Here is a 23,233-nt window from a genome sequence, read left to right on the forward strand (position 1 = left end):
ACTATTGTCAGCTAAATGGTCCATATATGAGATTACTTTTGTAATGTGTCGTCAATCAACAACATTAACCTTTTAGTTACGTACTGGAACGTGCATGGTGCTACAGATCTTAAGTCCTCCCGATTCCTCCTGAGCTTTAATATTGTATGCTTTTGCGCCGACTGCCATTTCACAGCAATTAGGGGCGGAATAAAAGGTGACGGAGAGAATTGGGTGGTTTTGTAGTTGTCGAAGTATACATTTACATTTAAGAGGAGCTCTGCACTTTCATGATGAAAAGCAGGGGCATACTTGCAACTTTCTCCAATTGTAGTATTTAGTCCTTAATTTGATGATATTAAACACCGACTCCATTAGCAGCCAGTTTAATTCTGAGATTTGTTTCAAATATCATATAAATCATTTCACCAAAATGATGAGAACCCTAGCTATGAGTGATTTGACCCACAAAGTTCAGAAGAGTGAACTTGGATCCCTACATGTTATAGAAGTTTAATGTAATGCACACAAATAAAAAGGGTCTCAGCAGAAAATTTTAAAATTAATTTGAATTTAGTTAAATGTAAGCCCATTTTTGTAAATTTTCCATGTTTGTCACAATTACATTCAACATTATAATGTACTCTAGGATTCATGAAAAGGTAGATTGGTCTTCTATATATTCCAATAGTGTTGTGGTTTAAAAGAATATTTTGAGGGGTTTTTGAAGGTGAAACAAGAAAAGGGGATTCGTATGGGATTGAAGCTTAGAATATGGAACAGCAAACTCGGTCTTTTTGGCTTGTTATGGAACAAGCGCTATGAATGATGATCATTTTATTAATTATTAGGCGTGCCCTAACATACTGAGTTTCAATTAATACTTCTCAATTCATTGATAAACATTTCACAACGAGAAGACCAATCAATACATACGATGCACTTTGCAAATCATTGAAGTTGATCCAATTATCTCTGGTCAAAGTGCCCAATGGAAAAAAAAAATATATAAAATGCTAATAATGCTGAGATGAAGTGGTCCTTATCTGTGTGCAATGGCTATTGTGACAGACTCAGAACAACCCTCCACCTAATCGATGGCCCGGGATTAGTTGACGGGTCCTACGTGCACATGATTCTTCTGTCAACCCACTTGGTTAATATCATCAATTAACTTTCGAATAGATTAAGATAGTTGATTGCTAAGTTACAAGAACTAAGTTGTCTTGTTCAGAGGATCTCAGTTTAAGGGCCTGTAACTAACTAAGGGACTGTCACGCTGAAATGTCAACAGTCATGCACTTGTTAAGAAGTACAAACATTATTGCCCTGATCGAGGGTAATCAAAATTTGTCACGGCAATTTTTCTTTTTAATATGTCCATCAATCATTGCCAAACCCAAAAATTATTCTATGAATAAAAAAACAGCTAAGTAAGAAAGCCGTGGCATGACAGCTCTCTCACAACATAATCAATGTTGCCAAAAGAACTAGCTCGGGCTAATATAAATAGCTACGAGGGGTTGCTAATCATCTCAAGATAAAAGAGCTTAAATTCATTGAAGACAATCTGTCTTCTGCATGGCTACCTCAAGAGTTTCAAAGCATTTCTTGTTTCAGTTGATCTTCTTAGCTTTGATTGCTTTCAATCGTGCGAATGGGCGGAGCCTAACGCCTGATTTTTACAAACACACATGTCCCAACCTTGTGTACACGATTAAAACTGTGGTTGATGAAGTAATGTCCGTGGCACCAACACTCGGTGGTCCTTTAATGAGAATGCACTTCCATGATTGTTTTGTTAGGGTATGTAAAGATTGTTATTTATTACTGCGTGCTGTGTAATTTTCTTGGTATTACCATTATACATACATATAGTTATTATGTATATTCAATCTTCCAGTGCCTTCGATGAACGTATGTAAATTGGCTTGCATGCATGCAGGGTTGCGATGGATCAGTGCTATTGGACACTCCTAATAAGACTGAAAAATATGCCATCCCAAACTTAAGCATTAGAGGATTTCAAATCATTGATAAGGTGAAGACTGCAGTAGAGAAAGTATGCCCAGGGATTGTATCTTGTGCGGACGTGCTAGCCGCAGTAGCAAGGGACGTAACCGTCGCGGTAATTTTCTCTTAATATCCTTAATTTTCTTCTAGCACGTACAGCACAAGTCAAGGAAATATATATATTGGCAGCAGTATCAATTTATTTAACTCTCTTCAGCTCTACTTAATAATATCGGATTGGTACATTTTCCTTTACCAGTTAAATGGGCCGTCATGGGAAGTCGAATTTGGACGAAGAGATGGAAGAGTTTCAACTGTCAATGAAGCCTTGGCAAATTTATTGTCACCTTTTGCGAATATCAGCACTTTAAAACAGGGATTTCAGGCAAAAGGCTTCAGTGTCAAAGATCTGGTGGTGCTTTCAGGTGCCTACAACTTAATTTCCCTGCCCCTGCGTATATCACCTGATTTCTCCCATGCAAAAGGCTTAATTTCCATTTGTTACCGTAATGTTACAAATTTAGTTCTTTATTTTTCGCAAACATAATTCCCCGTATTTTGATTATAACATATTTTGGACACGCTCAAATTTCAAATTCGACACATTTAGCCTTTTCTCTGCGTCATGTTAGATAATATATTTTTTTCATTTCCTGTATACAATGAATGATACTGTTGGATTGGTAACGTTAAATTGTCAAATTTTAGGAGAATAGGGACTAGCCTCAAATACTTTACATGACGAAAATTGAAATATTTTAACCTCCCCCTCCCCCCCTTTTTTTTTTTTTTTAAAAAAAAAAATTTAGTTACCTAATTATATTAGCCTTTTGACGTGATCAGGAGGACACACCGTTGGAACTTCTCATTGCTCAGCCTTCAACAATCGTTTATACAACTTTACTGGCAAAGGTATTCAGAATGATGATGCTGATCCCACATTGGATTATGAATACGTCCCAAAATTGAAAAGTAAATGCAAATTCGGAGACCGGAATACACTGGTGGAGATGGATCCAGGAAGTTTCAAGACATTCGACCTATCCTACTTCTCTCTCGTGGCTAAAAGAAGGGGCCTTTTCCAGTCAGATGCAGCTCTGCTTGATGATAGTGAAACCAGAGCTTATGTTAAACTTCATGCTCTGAAAGATAAAGCCGGTTTCTTCAAGGACTTTGCCGATTCCATGATCAAGATGGGTAGAATTGGCGTTCTCACTGGAACTCAAGGTGAAATCAGGAAAGTCTGCACCAAGGTCAATTAATGGAGGAGTCAATTACCTTCTGTCATTGATACCCAAAGTTAAAGTCAGGTGTTGAAATTTTATTGGCGTGCTGGTCTTCAATTCTTTACCCTGTTTACTAGTATTTTTTTTTTCCTCGAGATTCATGTCTCATTTTGGAAATTGTAGTAAATCTTTCCCGACTTTGTAGTGGGGACTGGGGAGTCTCCTGGCAGAGAAGTACAATCGATGTGCTTATCTAGCCATGTTTGTTTGGGATTCATTAGTACGTAATAAGAATGAGAAAATTTTGTGCGCTAGCTTGCAATAATCCTACTATTATACTTCTACTGGAAATTTATCTACACCAATACATATATTTTTCAATTGGTTATTACTAATGGATGAATCAACATGCATAATCCACCCCAAATGCATGATATTAAATACTACACCATTTACATTCATTTTTATTTTCTTGAAATCAATATTTCTCACACTGGCTGTGCGTAGTCTTTTTTTTTTTTAATGCAATAGGCTGCGTAAACATGAGCGAGCCTAAATGTATGACAATTTAATTCAGTTTGAATTTGAACTCTAAATTTTGCATATATGACTTACATTTACTCCTATTAATGATTATATTATCAGTGTAGAAGAAATTAACCTTTCTTCTTGCATGAAGAAAAAAACGAATGATTCTGATTCATTTGTTCTTCACACTTGAATGGTAATTGTCAAATTGTCCATTTGGAACTCAAGTAAATTTTGTCTATTGTAGATGATTCGGTTGCTCGGAAAACTTGCAGGTTTTGCTGCTCTGAAAGTTGTATTTAAAATTTTCCGTTTGTAAGCCGAGGAGCAGTTGGACACATGCTATGAACTATGCACGTCGCCTGGTTGCTATTAAAATTGAGGAGCGGGTTTTGGGCAAGTAAACAACTTTGATTTAATTAAAGGAGAGAATAAAGAAAATGCAGATTGAAAAGGTATCTTAGTTTTGATTGGTTGGAGCCTTGAGGGCTAGCTTGAAGTTGAAGTAGTTTTTTTTTCCTTTAATTATTATTTAATTACAAGTAATCCACAGTGATGAGATCCATACATGAAATTACAACACAATACAATCACATTACAAATAAAAACTCGTAAATAGTGGAATGAATACTAACATGCAGTCGCCAACATAAAAATAAAAAAAAAAAAGATTTTGCTAATACCTTAAATTCCATGATCTCAACCTTGGTGGATATAAACTTTGTTCGTTCGGACATAAAATTTTGTATTCAAAATTATTCAGTACCACACTGGTGAAATTTCTGAATTATGCGAGTATATGAATTTTTTGAGATGTGTGTCCCCTCTAAAAAAAATAATTACTCTTTCCTACACCATCAGTGTAATGGATTTTCACAAAAGTAGCCTAAGATGTGTGTTGTATGTATAAAATGAAAATTTGACATTTGACTAAAGAATTTATTATATGTCTGTGACGGGTGAAAATAAAAATTTGTTTGCATTATGATGTAGGAAAGATTAAATTAACAAATAAATCGTTGAGATATCATGATTTAGTAATCTAGTAGGGTAAGTTGCGGACAAACGAAAATAAATTGAAAGCAGCCGTTACAACAAAAAGCTGAAGAAAACAAAGACAGAGTGATGTTGGGTTTTGTCCAGAATTTTCTTAACCGAAGAAAACGTTAATGAAATTAAATTCTAGGTTTCCCAAATCTGATGCAATTTTTTAACCGACTTTTCCATAATTTGAACCCTAGTCCCACACTGCTTAGGAAATCTCAAGTCTCAAATACCATTACACATATATAACTTTCACTTCCGCAGAAAGAAACCCATCAACCAAATTAATTACTTTCTTAATTTCCATCAGGCGATTCACATCGAAAGTTGGTTCTTTCTTCTGCCTGCTCAATATTCCAATTTGACTTTCCCTGTTTTTTCATCGATGGCTGGGGAAGGTTTTGAGTACGATTCTCACTTTTGGCAAGACAATGCTATCATCAAGAACGAGAAGGATTTACCATCAGACATCTTTTACATTCAGATCCGTTACCGGGAGATTCTCCTACGTAGCAACCTACACCCACAAGAAAGATTAGAGCAGCCTTTTGTGGAAGAACCAATGAGCCCATTAACGGTGAGGTCGTTCTGGGTTTCGAAGACTTCGATGCTGCGGGATGATCATGGTTATGGGGCAGGAGCTGCTGTGCTATACGAGGTTCTTGCTTCCTTGGGAATTCCTCGTTATTTCATCACGCTTACTATCGATGAAGTGTCTTCTTATGCAGCAGCCAAGATCACAGAGCCAAGGAATATTGGTCGTGAAGTTTTGCCAATTGTTGTTGCGATCGAAGCTTCCAAGACGGAATCCATGGACGAGAGCACTATAGCCCATCCTGGAATTTCGAAATTTGACATGCCTGCCACCAAGCGTCAAAGGATCCTCGTGTGATAAGACGAATTGGAGAATCCGTACTATGAAGGATTGATGATAGCTTTTGCTGTTGTGTTAGGAAACTGTAGACAAATTAATGTTAATCGTTGACATCCTAGATTTATGTTAAAATAAGTTTAGTAGCTTATGCCTCGCAACATTGGAAACATGGCTTGAGTTTGCATTAATTATATCGTCACAAAAGTTTGTTTTGGTTTTATTGTCTGTAATTTTGGTCTAAAACTAAAACTGAAATCGTCATGTAATTGGTCTCAAACCTTTTGGTCGGATGAGTATTTCGTGGCATGACAAATTGAAAATATTGAAATTATCCTTCATTGTGGTCTAGTGAGGGGATTTTCCATGCATCTGTTTTCTTTTCTCAATTGTCTTCCCTTATTTTTGTTTGAGTGAATCAGCACAATTAGAAGCCTCAATAGTCTGTTTGACGATAATCTTCCCAATGATCCATCAAGTTGGGTGACCTCTCAAATTCACGGAAGCTTGTATGTTCCGAATAAACTTAAACAAGGTTAAGCTGAAATTTTGTGACTGCACAATTATGTATATAGTTTGTCGGATTAGATATTTTTGAGGGAGGGCATGTTTTTCCCCAAATTTTTTTTCCTTTGTTTTGATTGGAATTGTTCCGAGGATTGCCCTTTGTCTGTTCCCCTCAATGTTCAAACAGTAATGAATTTTTTTTCGAAGCAATAGTAATGAAATTTAATCAATAGAGAAAAGAAAACCACGAGATTTCAGATACAGCTTGATTCTCTATCCCCCGAGGGGTCAAATCTATTAAACATATTATTCAGGCAACGCGTATATTTGTTGAAGCCTTGAAGGTACACAACTATATTTGTCCCCAGTGGATTCTGGGATTGCAATTAGAGTTCTACTACAAGTAACAGAATTAAGAATGCAATATGAATGGGAGAGTCATTCCATTGGGGCATGGACAGCACAGAGTTGCCTTTGATTTGGGGATATATTACATTATTACCCTATCAACTCGTGGAAATATTCGATATTTTATTTATTACACGACCTAATCACCTAGGGTGCTGCTTGGGGATAATAGTAATAATATACTCTTAAAAGATTCCCTCGTTTAGTTCTACGAACGATCAATTATGTCATGAGGGCATCCACATTAGAGTGTAATTCACATACCACATCAGCATTCAACTATCTTCTCTTTTATTATACTCACATTCAATATATATTACACTCCACATGGTATATATGATAGTATGGGTTCACAATCAAATCAAATATTTATTTTAATAATGCACAACTTATATTCCGTAAATAAATAAAGTAATTTTTTAAAAATAATTTCATTATTTTTTAAAAATAAATTATTAAATTTCATTAAATTTTTTTCCTTTTGGATTTTTTATTTTCTAAAAAATAATATTATTAAATTCTGAGTTTGAACAATATATCTTTTTCTATCTCTCAAAGAATAATATATTGTTATTTTTTGAAAAATAAGTATGTAATTATTAAACAAATATGTGATACCTCAAATGTGAAAATATCATAATAATCCATACTTAATTAATAATTCTCTATGTAATTAATTGAACTCCATAACATAATATTACATAATTTAATCAAATAAAATGCATATAATAACATAATGAATACCAGTTTTCATTATTATTGCCTCCGAACCGTTTCCAAATATGCTCGACCAAGTCCGATCGAAGTTCATGATGTAGTTTTCGACCACGTAATTCCGCGTGCAAAGAGGTTGAGAAAAATAAATGAGAGAGTAAGAGAAATAATAGAGTAGGATAATGAGATATATATATATATATATATAAGGTGTCTTGTGTGTTTATATAGAGAGAACCAAAAAATGACCGTCTAAAAAAAATTGAACGTTAACTTGCACCATGAAATTTTAGCTATTGTCCATATTTAATCAAATTTATTCGTTGCAAAAAAAGATCCATTATCTCCTCTTTTTCAGCAGCATTTACACGTATTATTCTGATGATGCGTGTAATGCTCATTTCATGGCTTTTGTGGCCATGTAATGAATCTATACCTCCCATGACATGCTATTGGAGTTGCGTTGAGTCCAACAGCATTACCAACACATTTAAGACGATGTTGTAGCATGTACCTTTTTTTTGACACATTATATCATATGCCTCTGGATGTTACATTTGTGTTACACTTTAGTTTATGGATTAATCTTATATACGTTGTCAGTATATACACTATCACCATTAGATATATGACACGTGTAAATTTGAATTTGAAATTCAAAATTTGATCATGTGTCATCCATCCAACCTTGATAGTGTATACACTGACAGTGCATACAAAATTTACTCTTAGTTTAATGTGAGTCTTGTACTTTACACATGTAAAGAATTTAAGTAAATGGACCAGTGTCATATTAAAACATATAGTGCTTTTAAGATAAAATTCAAAATCATTTATTACTGATCATATTTGTTCTGGGTTTATTTAACGAGTGCCTATTTTAATAGGGATTCATTAACACGCTTGAATTCCACTCGATCTGTCATATATATATATATATATATATATATATATACATATACTAACAATTACTATCTTTCATTATATTTTTTCACTTTTTCTAGTTAATTTTTCCAAAAATCTAACACCTGAAATATTTGGCACCTGTTAGACATTTTTCTGTTATTCTTGGGTCATGTCAAACATATCTTAGCATCACGTGTTTATCCGTGTTCCATTCCATGCTTCATGCGGGCTGCCGTACTACTGTGAGTGAAACAGGATTATAGAAGAATCAAGTGATGAATGTCTGAGAACTTTAATAAATGAAGCAATTGCAAATATATATACCTAAAGCATCCCTCTTTAAAGAGCCTTCCAATTTTCAGTCTGAACTTCTTCTCTTTTTTTTTTAATCAATGAAATTTGATTTTTCAATTTTCTGCTTGTACTAGACAGCATTAAATCTGGCTTACTCAGTGCTTAAGATTTCTCAACAAATTTTCATTTTGCCTACTCCCCCCCCCCCCCCTTTTTCTCTTTTCCGCTTGAAGATAAGTTAACAAAAGAATCATTTAATACAAAAATGTAGAAAAGAAGAAACCACGCAACTCAATTCATGCAACACCTCTCCTACACAAGTCAATTTAGTATCATATACCTTTTTCAAGACCTCTGTTTCTTGGATTCGAAGGTCATTCATATGCTCACAATTAATAAATAAAAAAAAAAATCACCTGAGTCGATTCTACGCATCAAGTATTTGATATTGACGACTCATTGTAATGAGGCCACACATTCGAACTAAAGATCATCTGCCAGTACTAAAATGAATGTAGAAGCAAAAAAGAGAAAAGAGATGAGCAGCTAGCTTGTTATTCTTTCCTTTACCCATGCAAAAGAAACTCTTAACATTCCTCATCACGTTCCTTTGTTCCTCGGGCATCCTCTATTGGCTTGGTCAAGACATTATATATTTAAACAACCATCCAAAATATATCCTGTTCATCATCAATCTTTCCTCAAAACATTTGTTACTTATAACTGCCACAAAATTTTTTTTTTTTAAAAAAAAGAAAGTATCATGAGCTCCTCGTACCCATTACCAACTCATGCTAACCCTAGTCCGCAAAACCAGCCGGTCAAGCGGCACCACTCTGCCCGTTACTACGCCCATAGGGTGCGAGAAAGCTTAGCAACGAGGGTTTCCAAGCTCGTCTGCTCCATTTTCTTGTTCTTTCTTTTCTTGATTGGCGTGATCACATTCATCTTGTGGTTAAGTTTACGCCCGCACAGGCCAAGATTTCACATCCATGAATTTTCAATTCCAGCTATAGCCCAAGGAAACGGGTTTGAAAATGCCCAGATAGATTTCAACGTCACTGCCCGTAATCCAAACCGGGCGATTGGGATCTTCTACGATGCAATGCACGTTTCAGTAACTTACGATGATCAAGGCATTGGGGCTATTTCTTTGTTGTATCCATTTTACCAAGGGCCCAAAAATACCACAGTTCTTGCTGGTAGCTTGAGCGGTGCTACATTAACCGTCACCAATCAAAGATGGCAGCAATTTTTAGCTGATCGATCACAAGGAAGGGTAATTTTCAAGCTTGATGTAACCTCGACCATTAGATTCAAAATTTCTTCGTGGGATAGTAGGCATCATACCCTGCATGCTAATTGTCCGGTTGGAGTTGGCCCTGATGGCACCATCTTGCCTGAGTACAAAGATAAAAGATGTCCTGTTTATTTCAGCTGATTAATCTGGATTAAGAGAGGAAATCCCAGATATTTTTTTCTCTTCTTTTCTTTTCTTTTTTTTTTTTTTTTGGTTTAAAAAATTATTATTAATGATTGTGAATTTGATGTAAGATTCGATGTTACTGTGATCAAAATTGATGTATACCTGGAGAGGTGGCATTTCGTGGGAACATGTTTCTCAGAACTCAACTTTCTCAAATGCTTTTTACTTTTTCTGTGTCTACGACAGTTTTAATCAATGACGGTCATGTTCATATACATGATTCGACGCCCTGTTTGTTTCTAGTTATATGCTTTAAGAAACAAATCAAGCTTAACCTAAAATACTAATTAAGGAAATTACATTTATTAAACAGAATTCCAAAGAGGAAAACCTTTTTAATTACCATAAAATTTTTTGGATATAGCTCACACAATTGCATGCCAAATTACAGGATTTTTCTAACGACGCTTAGTTAGCAGTCATTTGCACATTAATTTATGCAAAATTTATCATATGAATGTACAGACTCACATTTATTAGACAAAACCTAAATTATATAGGTAAATTTATTCTATTCTGACAATTAATGTAGTTCGATTTCAAAATGGTTAAGCAAATACATCACGTGACTAATACCATTTCAATGTTGTAAAATCAAGCAATTGAGATTAATTATAGCTCTATCATTTCCAGTGAAACAAAATGGTAATATTAGAATTTTTTTTTTTTTTTTTGCCCTAGAAAGAAAGATGTCGAAATCTAGCATACGGTCATTTGGCAGCAACTTTTAGTATTTGGTTTGTGTCCTTAGGGGAGCAAATAAAATCCCTCCGATGAGAGGTTCTAAATTCTAATATGCCACTTGGCAGGGAAATTAACAAAGCAAGTGTCAAATAGTCATGCTCTTGCAGCAGAAAATGCAGTAGAATATTCAGATATTTAGGTGGCTTCTAAATAGATTCTGATTAGAATAGAGGGAGTGTGTAGGATATATAAATATATATATATATATATATATATTCCCTGCTTTTGATGAAGAAATAAAAGGGAAAAAAAGAAGGGAAAATAAAAGGAGGAAAAAAGAAGAAGAAGAAGAAGGAGCCTTCTCTTATTCCTGGTCTCGATCGGGTGGGGCTTGGGAAGATGACCAAACTGCATTTGGATTTTGGAATGGCTTCCTTGAGCGAGTCATGTCTCAGATTCCTTTTATCTAAGCACTCAAGACTTGGTGCATAACTAAAAGTGAAAGAAAAGCATCGCTTCGGCCTTGGCAGGCATGCCTTCACAACATCAACTAAACCAACCCCATCTCTTCACAACGGTTCCAGATGCTTAATTACTTAGCCTTGCGCTATAACTTGTTTTCTCGTCACCGCCTTCAAATCCCTCAATCTGCAGTGGGAGTCAAAAAACAAAGATAAGATGGTGGAAGTCACGAGCTTCAAACTCTGGATTTCCCAAATCATTATCCTACTGGGATTGCTAGCCTTCGTCATGTGGCTAAGCATCCGCCCGAAAAGCCCCGACTACACCATTACTAAGTTCTCAGTTGAGAACGGCAACATAGAGTATGCCTTAGAGATTCAAAATCCCAACAAGGATTCAGACACTTTCTTTGACGACTGCATCTTGACTTTTTTCAACAATCAGGACTCCATAGCTTCCACAACCATACCGCGTTTCTCCCAAGATAAAGGGGAAACAACACCAAAAATAGGAGTTGTCTATGTGGATGCAAAGGTGTGGAAAGCATTGCACGACCAAATATCAAATCGAAAAGCTCAATTGCAGGCTGCTTTAGCTTCCAAGATTCGATATCGAACCTGGGGAATTAAGAGCAGGCGTTACGGAGTGCACCTGAAAGCTCAGTTACCAATTGGATCAGACGGCAAGATTCCAAGCAAGACCAAGATGCATAATGGCACGAAGAAATGGAGAATCAGATTCACGTGAATCATATCATATCACATGTAAAGTGGTTAATTAGTCATTGTTTCAAGATTATGTAGACAGATAGAGTGTCATGCAGGAGTTGGGTACGGCTGCAGATGTAAATTTAAGCTAAGGGATCATACATTTCTGATCAAAACTAGCACATTCCCCATGAAACAACGTTCGACATGAATGGTGTCTGTTTGATCACACCCACACGAAACCTCCTACTCTATGATTCGGACATGATAAATGAGCCAAGAATAGAGATTGAACGTGTTTTCAGAAAATGGTGGTTCCTGAAATGATTCAGATTGATTTCTCCAATTGAAATTAAGGTACCCCAGGCATGACCTTCCTCAGTCTGCCCCCGTGCAAAATCATAATCCTAATTTCAAACGTCTACTGCAAGAGATGAATGCAAGTAAAGATGTTTAATTACTACAAATCTTTTGGAGGAAAGCAGTTTTTTACTTCGCCAATTAACATATAAAACAAGCTCAAGCGGATACAAAGAAAATATTCGGGTCATGCTAATTGCTTTACAGCCTCCTAAGGAATGATATATTACTAATTAGTAATTATCCTCAGCTAAACATGACACCAAGTAAGAATACTTTTGGCAGGCACTTGAAAAAACTTGAAGGATGCAGACCAAACTCGTCAAATTTAAAACTTTTGCAGTTTTCTAACCTCAAAAATCCCTTTAAAGCAGATGTTCTGAGTAAATCAGTTCATTATATGGATAAAAGTTTCTACTGAGTTATAGACATGCTAGTAAAAATTACGGTAATTCCAATTACATTATACCTATCAAAAGTCTCACCCTGTTTCATAACATAAAATGATGCACAGACAAAAGTTTCTTCAAGCCACTAGCTATTTCAGCAGTTTTGTATCCATGTCATCGAGAACCAAGGATAATCATGGCAGCCGCACAAAGGTTAGCCATCAAGATCTCAACAGTGGCAGTGATTCCCTAAGACGCACGCAGGTTTCCTACTTGAATGTCTGACGTTGAGCAGCAACTTGTCTTCGCCATTTCCCAATTGGCATCTGCAGCAAAAGCCCATGGAAAATCTTTCCGCAATTACATTAACAATATTAAAATCCTTCTACAGGAACTACATTCAGAATTATTAACCAATTATCCCTTTTTTTGGGGGATAAAGCATTTCATTTATTTCCTTTGGATTAAACATGATTCTGATTTCTAAGTAGCAAAATATCAAGACACTTACAGCAGGGAAGCCACCATACTCCCCTGGCTGATTAATGTCTTTTGTGACACAGCTACTAGCAGCTAATCTGACCTGCATGTAGCAATAAATTGTTGGTCAATGACACATTCATACAGAGATGGCAAAAGCTGGGAAAGAAATAAACACTGACATGACGCATTGAAGTCATGATGGTCAAAATAGTATACAAATGTAATTCTTGCAATCATCAAAACATTCACAAAGTTAAACATAAGTAAGAAGATAGTGTAAGGTGGAGTCAAATAAAAAATAACAGTTGAAATGCAGATAGATTATGTTACAAATCAAGTATATGGCTGAGAGCATCTTCTTGGATCAACCACGTGCTTTAAAATACCAAAACTTAACATGACTGTAGTCTAAAACCAAGAGCCATTTCCACTGGAAATGAGTTGTTTGCAGTGAAAATCCAAGTAAACTAGACTCAAGCTGGCTTGACCAAACACCTAAGGTTGCAATAGATAAATATGGTGACTATAAGTAAAACATCAGGTACCAGAAACAGCTAATCCCAAGTAGATATGACATTATCATCGTGCATTGCTCTTAGATTTGATTCAATATAACAGTTTGTAACCAGCATAAAGAGTAAATTGGTAATGCAACTGAAAATAAGAAAAAGGGATGTCAAATTCTAGAGTAGGATCAGACTCAGTTACTACATCATTATCCATCACTCCATGAAGCTTATATTCACCAAGGACACTGCCCAGCCCTCAATTCCACCATATGCATCCAAGAAGGCTTGGTTAACCAGGGAAAAGAGGGAAAAGAAGGCCAGAAGATGCAATTTTTAACATGAGTAATTGTATGTCTAAAGCAAAAATTCTAACATAAAGAATGAATATATTACTATCACTGGTGAAAAAAAAAAAAAAAATCTCATTTGCCAACTTCATCAAGACACAGTGATCGACTGAAATGGCTATGAGAGCAGTGTTGAAGTAGGCAGCCCAAAATATGGGGGTCGCTACTACCAGATTGGTCCTGCTGCTCTAGGACCTTGGTCCTCCTTCGCAGCAAAAAGAAAAGTAGGCAACCCAAACAATCTACTTTAGCTATAACTTTCAGAATCAATCTATACTTGCTTTGACAATTTTAAAATGCTAAATAATCATCTACCCCTGATTATATAAAATGAATGAGAAGTTTTTCTAGAGACAGGTCAGCTGTGTATATGATTCATGTATGCCTCAGTACCAGCCAAAAAACAAAACCTACACTCAACAAATTTTTAGTTTTCCACAGAAATGCATCTGAAATAAATGCAAAATGAAGTCAACATGATGGTGCGATCATTAGTTACCCTTGATGCAATGCAGACATGATCACGGATTGCAACCCTTCCACCCAGTGTCACGTAGTCACCCATCCTGCACAGATTTAACAAAAAATATATTAACAAAGGCACTAAGTTCCCAACTCCATGTTAGAATACAATGAAAACTAATACTTTAAGCCAACAGTTTGATCTTTCTTCTTCCTTTTGCTTAAGAGGATGGGGGTCTGAAGAACTAACATACGTTACTGAACCTGCAATTCCAACTTGCCCACAAATCATGCAGTTCTTCCCGATTTGTACATTGTGACCAATCTGAAAGCAAAAGACTACAAATGTGCATAAAGCAGAGGAGGTTGTAAATCAAAAAGTGTTAATATACCTGAACCAAATTATCTATTTTTGTGTGATCTCCTACAATAGTATCTCTCCAACTGCAAGCCAAATTATCCTTGTTAAATTTAATTACTGCAAAGCATCTTTCTGTCCATATTCATGAATGACATATAATGACTCAAGGTAGCATTCAGATGATTAGTTACCTGCCTCGATCAATACATGTGTTTGCTCCAATTTCCACGTGGTTACCTATCTTCACGTTCAAATGCTGGAGAGGAGATGGGCAAAGAAGACATATCGTATGTGTTTGAGTACCAGAAAAGGAAATAGAGAATCAAGACCAAGAAATTTCCGAGATCATGAAATAGCATTAAGCACCTGTAACAAATCTTAGATACAGCCTTCAGCTGTATTCATGCATGTTAATCTCCAATGGAAGGATTTGAAACAACTATAAAGATAGTCATATGAACACCAAAAAAGAAAAATTCAGTACCTGTGGCTTCTTCAACATATTACCCTGTTCATCCACCAAAAATCCAAATCCTGGTGAAAACAGCATAAATTACGATTCAAAACATGTCCAACACCATATCAGGTGCATATTCTGCCTCAAGAAATCTAACCTATCTGATGAGTTTTTTATGCATCATAATGGAGAACCCAGCCTTACCATCTTGGCCAATGCAGACACCATTGTGGATAACACAGGAATCACCAATTGTGCAATTTGTAAGAGCAACATTGTATCTATAAAGAAAAATGATAAAAAGAATATGAGATGGATACCTGAGAATCTGAAACATGTTATAATTATTCAAAGACGAACGTTAGTACATTACTGCAACTATCTGTTGGTGGAACAATAGAATCTGACCCTAACTCATATTAGGTGTCTAGTCATTTAGGCAATGAAAATCCTTTTACAATGTGTATGCTTGTGCCAAATACAGTTAGTGCTGCAAACAAGTTGTGTTGTGTCTGCAGACCACCTGAGGCTTGACTCAGCATGAGGCTCCAACTTGAATTTTGATGCACAATAGAATGAATTAAGCTGTTGAAGTACATACAAGGACATGTTCACACAGCAAAATCCTAAACTCAACAGGCTTCAAAATATTACAAGATTTCTTCATGGGATAAGCCTAAGCAATAGATCATTGCTTGGACATGTATACGCACACTTGAACCCACATTCACAATTAATAATTGTTCCCAAGTCCATTCAAGTCTATGCAAAGATGCTTTACTTAGCTTGACTCAGCGACTCCCCTAACTCAAAGATTAACTAGAATCTGGAAGGTCAAAAGGGCTACATAGAAGTTATTAACAAGTCATCTTTCACATGTGGAAGGAATTAGTTCTATGCATGTGCAACTCAAACTTAATGAAGGTTGAGCAAATAATAGACAACTACAGCATGTTAAACCAAAAAAGTAGACGATTAACACAAATGCAGTCACTTTCAATCGCAAGCCAGAAGAAGAAACAATGGGACAAAGTATTCAAACACTATCATTTTCAACAATTATGCTGCCCATGCAGAAAAGCTCTAACAATGACTATAGACACATGGATCTATAGAGGAGAAACACCCTGTAGGATTTAGTTTCAGAAAAATCAACAGATCATGCTCAAAATTTTATCACAAAATTTAAATGATTTCTGCATCTAAGAAAGAGAAGTCATGATACCCTACTCTAGTAGATTGACCAATCGTGACATCAGGTCCAACGACAACCCCAGACCCAATAGAAACATTTTCACCCAAAAGAGACTCTGAATGAACTACTGCACCAAATTCTATGACCGCTGTTCGATGAATATATGCTGATTTGTGAAAAGTCCCACCACCATTATGCCACTTCTGAAAGTCTTGATCAACCACAGCATCATCATCTAAGCTTAAATAAAACATATGTAAACTTTGACTTAGTGAACTATATTACTTCAGACTGAAAAACTTGTTCTTGAAAAGAAACACATGACTAACTTAATGGTCAAAACCTCTGAAGTTCCTAAACCTGTATGACAGTATGCAATGAAATGCTATCAGTAGGTGAGACCCATTATGTAGGCAACATTTTCCACTTCCTATGCGTCATGTCAGTTACCTCAACACAGTTAGAATGTGGACAATTGCGATAAGGAAAATGCAGTTTAAAAAAACTTTCAATGTTTGAATTACAACACATTGAAGATGGAATCTCAATCAAAACTAAAAAACTATGGTAGTTAGAAAAGGACTTCAAAATAAGCAACCTAGAACCTTCTGTTATTCATTGCAAGCAACTATCAGACATTTCAATACTGCAATGAAGCTCTGTGAAGGAAGAAAGCAATCCAAATCAATTATTTAGGGAAATGTGTTCATAAATTGGTTATCTCCTTTGAGTGCAGGAAGATCGCAGTTAGGGGTTGCTCTTTTCAAACATGGAAATGAGACTCCCAGTTACATGAACTATGAAATATCTCTAGAATATAATGATCTGCACCACTTCTATGAAGAAACTGTAAAATATCTAATTAATTTTGTTTTATAGATGTTACTGAAAACTTTGGTGCAAACTGAAAAAGCTGCCTAACCAAATTAGAATGGTTAACTATCCAACAGGCTTAGACTGTTAAAAAAGAGCTCATTAAATAGTTGAATTATGGTCAATATATAAAAGCTGAATAACTAACAAGACACTTTAAAGTACAATTGATCAGTATGGTTATCTGGTCAACCAAGTGAACAAAATTACTAAATGGTCAGTTTTAGTCTAGTTAGCATCTAAAAAAAAGTAATTCTCATCTTCCAAAGTCTCAAAGTTCTTTTTGCAGTTTTGTTAGTCTTAGAACACTTAAAAGTTTGCTGAATTTTAGTTTGAATAATACTCTCAGAATTCATTTTTTGTTTGGCCAACTGAAATCAATAAAATCCAATCATAAAACATATAAGTCAGAATTTAGATACAAAATAGAAAACCAAACTCATTTTGAAGACCTGAATTGAAAAGTATTACTTAAACCATGGCCAAACTGTTTCCCAAAAGGAAAAAAAAATTTCAAAGCAGTTTGGTACCAAGCCTATCCAAGTGTAGACAATCCGACCTTATTTATCCCCAGAGAATAATACCCGTAAACTATTTTATCTGAAATTGGCAGATGTAATAGAACCAATTCTTCAGTTAAAAATTACACTATATCACAGCAGGTACTTGAGTTCTTGAATGACATTGTTTTCCTGCCACGGAAAAATTAAGCATGCACTTCAAGAGGCTTACTGCATGCTTCTTTCCCTACTATACTGTAGGTCTATAAACAAATTATTCTATATTTACTATCTTACCGAAAAATTCCGCATTAAGCTTAAGCCCGTAAAGTTTTGCAATTATCACAACTTTGAGTATATTTAAAAAAAGAGCAATTTGCCGATGCCATGGAGCATGTTCCAAGTTCATAGCCAGATGCCCAATCATCAGATGTGGGTGCCCGGAGATTGACAGAAGGAGAAACTCTTTTATACGACTCAATTATCAGCAGACAGATTAAGCATGCTCCAAATGCAACGCAAAATGCAACCTGAATTGTTAGTCTTATACTACAATCTAGGCAGTTCATTAGCTTCTTCTAACAACCTAAGCACAATGACTACATCACACAGACAAATTTTCAGTACCATTCTTTCATCTTCAGACAAGAAATCCTCCAAAACCATTCTTCCTCTAACTTTGTTTGTTAATATGTCCCTTCAAGATAAGCCCCAAACCCAACACAAGACACTCACAACAGCTAATTCATCTTGGACTGACAAGAATAACTTCAACTAAACGTACACAGAGTAAGCACCAAACATGTGATCCATTCCAAAAAAATTGAAAAAAATGAGAAAAACCCGGATCACATGTGGCATGATTCACCAAAATCAAAGACTAGATCTTCATGTTCTACATACATATTTGTAACAGGCATTTCAACAAGCAGATGGAGTGCTATGATAAAACGAACAAAACCACAAACTCACCAACACTCATGCTGGAGAACTAGAGTGGCAGTGGACTCACCGGACTTAAGAGAGTCAACCTGAGGCTTGAAGGTGCTTTGATCGGTGGAAAGAAAGTTGTTCATGCAAGTGTTTGATATAGGTCTAAGTGGGGTGAATACAGTAGAATACTTGTTTTTGTTGTTAGCCATGACGGTTGAAATGTTGTAGGATGAGCAGCCATTTGTCAGTAACAATTTTCTCAACCGAAATGCCATATCGATTAGCAAATGCTTTGGAACTTTTCTTGAAATTTGGAGCAACCAGTTCAAATGCAATGCAAACTATGCTGCCAATCTATCAATTTCAACTGAAGAAATGGTAGAGGCCTAAAAGGTGTATATTTATGTTTCCTACACAATTCAGGTGAATTTTCCGCAGAGTTGTCAATTTGGTAGTTTGGCCCAAAAGCCGCTCACTCCAGAGTAGCGTAACAAAGGCCGTTTTAATCCACGGCTGAACCTAGTTAATGTGGCGAGAACTATCATAATTGATAAAGGCATTAATTAAAGGTTTCATTTAATAAAACTAAAGATTGAAAACTGAAATCTAAAATTTAAATATATTAAATTATTGAATTATTAAGTTCTAAATCTAATATATATTACATTAATAAGTGAATAGCTATTCACTTAATTTTAGGAGCAAGTTTTGCCTACGAAATTCAGTGTCACATAATTAATTCCGATGTTCAATTTTTCGTTATCAAATGCGTATGAACATATTAAGATTTGAATCCATTAAGTTTAAGTGCTGAATTGAGTTATCAAACAAGACCTAAGTAACTATGATTTTTTTTTTTCTACATTCAAGCCCTTTTCCTATGCTTTAAAAAAAAACCTTTTTCTTTCTAATTTTTCATTATAAATTTAGTGTGTGTTTGATAAAACTGAAGTCTGAAAACTAAAATTTGAAATCTGAAATCTAAAGTATGAATGTATTAAATTATTGAATTGTTAAGTTTTAAGGGCACGTTTGGAATTACAGTGAGTTTATTGAAAAGTACTTCCATAGTAGAGCTTTTAATAAAAATACTTATTAACTGTTTAAGTGCTTTTAAATATATTATTTGGAAACATAGTTCAATAAATACTTATTGTATTGGATAATGTGTAATTTAAAATTTTTTAAAAATGTTTATCTCTTTATTTGATTTATAATATAGGATAAAATGATTAACTTTGATATTTTATTTTTTAAATCACAAAACTACTCTAGAAGTACCAAAATTGAACTTTACCTAAAAGTGCTTTTAACACCAAAAACTCTACTCCTAATTTTATGGAATGATATTCATCTAACATTTTAAAAATATTTTTAGTACTTAAAAGTGCTTTTTTGCCAATAGCACGGCAATCCCAAACGGGACCTACATCAAATACATTTGACTATATATCATATTCAGTAATAAGTGAATAGTTTATCATTTATTTTTTGAAACAAGTTTTGCCTAAAAAATTTAGTGTCATTTAATTAATTCAAATGTTCAATTTTTTTGGGTATCAAACACATCTGAACATATTAAGATTTAAATCTATTAAAAGTGTTGAATTTGGTTATCAAATAAAGCCTCTTAAATTGAGAAAAAAAAAAAAGGAAAAAGCAAGCTAACTGGGTCAAGGCGAAGTATGTAAGTCCATTAGGAGTTTAAGGCCCAAAGAAGCCCAATCTGGTTTCTCTTTGAGTACTATTTGATCCGTTGAAAGGAATTTCTTGTAGTTCTAGGCAGGCTTCGGCCTCCCTTTGATTGGAAAGAAACCCAAAAAAAAAAAAAAAAAAAAAAAATTCCGGGGGCACATTCCATCAGATTGAGGCCTTAGGATACTGAGAGCCGATTTAGATTATAATATTTTAGAAGTTTTTATAGAAAAAATTAATTGTCGTACTTTTTCAAAAGATGATGAACGTGAAATGAAAATAATAATTAAAAATGCGACAAGGAAATATTTTCACGGAAATTGAAAATATATTTCTACAAGAAATGCAACCCAAACAAGGCTCTCGAGTTTCTCTTCAACTCGTTCAAGGGGTGAAGTTAATTTTTGACGTGCAACTTTGCAAAACTCAGAAAGTATTCTTGACAAAATTTTAATGGACCAAGCCTGTAGAGCTAGAATGAATATTTTATAGGAGTAGAGCAATTCACCCTCTTGTCTTTCAAAAAAAAAAAAAAAAAAAAGACTTCTCTCCGCTTAGAGAGTCAATTAACATATCATACAAATGACATGTGGGGTTACTTTACAGACTGAAGTCATTTACCAATAATGCATGATCTGTTTTTCTAACCAAGTTAATTACCTTAGCAACAAAAAAAAAAATTTACCTTAGCAACAATGATTGGCCAAAAAGAAAAGAAAACTTAAGCCATCATCCGTGACAATTTGGCAGTTTCTTAAGTCTATATGGTCAGGAATAAATGTCTAAAAGCCTCTTTTTTTTACCTTGTTGGTGCCTGGTGAATAAAAGTCCACAACGTGTTCACGGTTTGCTGCGTCGCCCCACTTCTTTGTTCTCTGAATATTTTACTAGTTCATATTATTATATCCAGCTCCATCTCTATATGAAATAAACCATTTACTTGGGAATCTTTTTTTGTTTTTTTGTAAACTTATTGTGCCTATTTTACTGTTTTGCACAAAGATAATGCCTCTTTTTCTTTATATACTACACTATTATCATTTAGGTGAAAAATGACGACAAAGCTTTTTGTGATATAACGTACTTAGGATTAAAAAATAGATAAAAAATAAAAATTAATTGAAAAACCCTTTTTGCCCTTTACTAAGAGGAACTAGACAAGTAGACGATGGCAAAAATTTGAATAGAAGATTATCATAATATTTGAATAGCTTAGCATAGATCTGAGTGACCTAAAATTTGCCATATTCTCAGTAGTATCTGGAGTTGATAAGATGGAGAGACAAATTGTGAATTTGGCGTAGACGACTAGTATAGTTTGCGACGACCATGACCGGTGGGGTGGGTGGAAGAAAATCGGAAACCGCAATCGAGGTAGAATTTGACCACTTAGAGGCCGTCTTGACCGTGTGACAGACAACACCTGAAAAGTGTAAACACGAACTTTCTTCCAAAATGGCATTGGAGTCTACAATGGGGCTGCAAGCTGCAGCGTATCATCGTTTTCGGATTCTTCATGAATGAATGATTTTGTTACGCCTGATTTCTTTTTAAAATTAAAAATTTTTTAGTAAAAAAACAATTATGTGGCATGTAAGAAACATGTTTATAAAAAATCCTCAGAAAAAAAAAAGAAAAATATTTGCTTGAGATCCATTCCTGGACTGGACACAAGGAAACCAACACAACCAATTTTATCATTAAATCAAACATATTAGAGGAAATTTCCAAAAAAAATTCATACTCCTAAGGGGGTTGATGAGCTCAAAGTTTGTTTGCCAGACCACTTTTTAAAGTTTACAGCCGAACCTAATGAGAGCTTCTTTTGGTGGTTACAATGAGAAAGGGGAAAAGCGAATTCAACTCCATTAGAGATCAGAAACAAAATCCTAATCTTCAATTTATGAAAGAACTTTCAATTTCATTTTATGTGTCTGGGGCGATTATTGGTAAGTTGGTGACTGTGAATGTGAACTGTGAAGCATGTAAAAAGGGTTTGCTGAATATTTTACTTGCAATTTCATTTTTGTACTAATAAGAATCTTGATGCTATTCACTCTCACAAGGATAGACGTTAATACAGTCAAATTATAGGATTTTTTTTTTTTTTTTTTTTTGTGATTTGGACAAGTCTACCGTCCCTCAAAATCAAGGCAGTAGCAATAAGTTCCATAATGCGAGGTTTGAGATTCCATTTCCCCCAATACCAAATCCTTAAGAGCTCCGAGATATTTTTATTTCATGGAGAGGATAATACTCTCGATTACGTGCGCATGACATGTTGCAATAAATTTCATAGCGGACCAGTCCCATCAACTTCACAATCCACCCTTACTATGGTTTCGGTTTTGACTAAATACTCTTAAATTCCTCCGCCACAGTCTACAAGCAAAGAACTCGTAACGGGATGTTCACGCAACTGTCTATTGGGGCCTCAAATTCTCGGTCGCAGAGCATTCGATCCCATCAATAAAAAAAGAAAAAAAAAGTAACACGTGGCTAATCCTCACGTGCTTTTGTTTATCAAAAAAATTGGGTGAGTCCGACTGGCCCATAATCTCTCTCCTCTTTTTCCTCCATTTCCTTCTATCTTTTCCCGCATCTCTTCACCTACTGAAGAAGCGCAGACGCTTCCCCGAGGAGAGCTGACCTGATCAGCTCGGGGTGTCGATGGGAGAGCTGATCCAAGACCTGCAAAACAGAGAAGATGAGCTAACAGAGGGGGCCCTGAGGTGGTCCCCGAGGGCACTCCGACGGTCAAGTTAGTTTTCCGGTGAGTAGGGTTCACGGGGATTAACTTAGTCAGAGTGTATTAGCCGAGTAATCAGCGTCCCTTGTAC

General features: G+C 35.3%; 4 protein-coding genes across 4 annotated transcripts; 3 read left to right on the plus strand and 1 right to left on the minus strand.

Moving 5' to 3' along the window:
* The first annotated feature begins 1,560 nt into the window (after positions 1-1,560).
* On the plus strand, positions 1,561-3,254 carry LOC113754044 (peroxidase 27-like). The gene is made up of 4 exons (XM_027298365.1): positions 1,561-1,785; positions 1,925-2,107; positions 2,252-2,417; positions 2,836-3,254. Exons 1-4 carry the CDS (start codon positions 1,561-1,563, stop codon positions 3,252-3,254), a joined length of 993 nt encoding a protein of 330 aa, XP_027154166.1.
* A 5,958-nt stretch (positions 3,255-9,212) lies between these two features.
* LOC113763202 (NDR1/HIN1-like protein 26) lies at positions 9,213-10,103 on the plus strand. Its single transcript, XM_027306945.1, has one exon. It carries the CDS (start codon positions 9,254-9,256, stop codon positions 9,929-9,931), a length of 678 nt encoding a protein of 225 aa, XP_027162746.1. The 5' UTR covers positions 9,213-9,253; the 3' UTR covers positions 9,932-10,103.
* A 1,128-nt stretch (positions 10,104-11,231) lies between these two features.
* On the plus strand, positions 11,232-12,036 carry LOC113763343. The gene has a single exon (XM_027307114.1). The coding sequence runs from the start codon at positions 11,339-11,341 to the stop codon at positions 11,867-11,869; it is 531 nt and encodes a 176-aa protein (XP_027162915.1). The 5' UTR covers positions 11,232-11,338; the 3' UTR covers positions 11,870-12,036.
* A 502-nt stretch (positions 12,037-12,538) lies between these two features.
* Positions 12,539-19,095, minus strand: LOC113763282 (probable UDP-3-O-acylglucosamine N-acyltransferase 2, mitochondrial). Its single transcript, XM_027307047.1, has 10 exons — positions 18,778-19,095; positions 16,423-16,627; positions 15,402-15,478; positions 15,225-15,274; positions 14,932-14,996; positions 14,772-14,823; positions 14,634-14,704; positions 14,417-14,483; positions 13,090-13,161; positions 12,539-12,904 (listed from the first exon to the last, which is right to left on the minus strand). Exons 1-10 carry the CDS (start codon positions 18,971-18,973, stop codon positions 12,848-12,850), a joined length of 912 nt encoding a protein of 303 aa, XP_027162848.1. The 5' UTR covers positions 18,974-19,095; the 3' UTR covers positions 12,539-12,847.
* Positions 19,096-23,233: the final 4,138 nt, after the last annotated feature.

This window comes from Coffea eugenioides, chromosome 2 (assembly GCF_003713205.1).
Source record: "Coffea eugenioides isolate CCC68of chromosome 2, Ceug_1.0, whole genome shotgun sequence".
Classification (NCBI taxonomy): Eukaryota; Viridiplantae; Streptophyta; class Magnoliopsida; order Gentianales; family Rubiaceae; genus Coffea; species Coffea eugenioides.

Bases quoted from the DNA above. Each gene is read 5' to 3' on its own strand.
- LOC113754044 (XM_027298365.1), top strand. From the start codon at position 1,561: ATGGCTACCTCAAGAGTTTCAAAGCATTTCTTGTTTCAGTTGATCTTC. The intron at 2,108-2,251 runs GTAATTTTCTCT...TTCCTTTACCAG, and splicing joins CAAGGGACGTAACCGTCGCG to TTAAATGGGCCGTCATGGGA. The intron at 2,418-2,835 runs GTGCCTACAACT...TGACGTGATCAG, and splicing joins AGATCTGGTGGTGCTTTCAG to GAGGACACACCGTTGGAACT.
- LOC113763202 (XM_027306945.1), top strand. From the start codon at position 9,254: ATGAGCTCCTCGTACCCATTACCAACTCATGCTAACCCTAGTCCGCAA.
- LOC113763343 (XM_027307114.1), top strand. From the start codon at position 11,339: ATGGTGGAAGTCACGAGCTTCAAACTCTGGATTTCCCAAATCATTATC.
- LOC113763282 (XM_027307047.1), bottom strand. From the start codon at position 18,973: ATGGCATTTCGGTTGAGAAAATTGTTACTGACAAATGGCTGCTCATCC. The intron at 15,275-15,401 runs GTAAGGCTGGGT...TGTTTTCACCAG, and splicing joins TGTCTGCATTGGCCAAGATG to GATTTGGATTTTTGGTGGAT. The intron at 14,997-15,224 runs GTACTGAATTTT...TCTCCTCTCCAG, and splicing joins ATATGTTGAAGAAGCCACAG to CATTTGAACGTGAAGATAGG.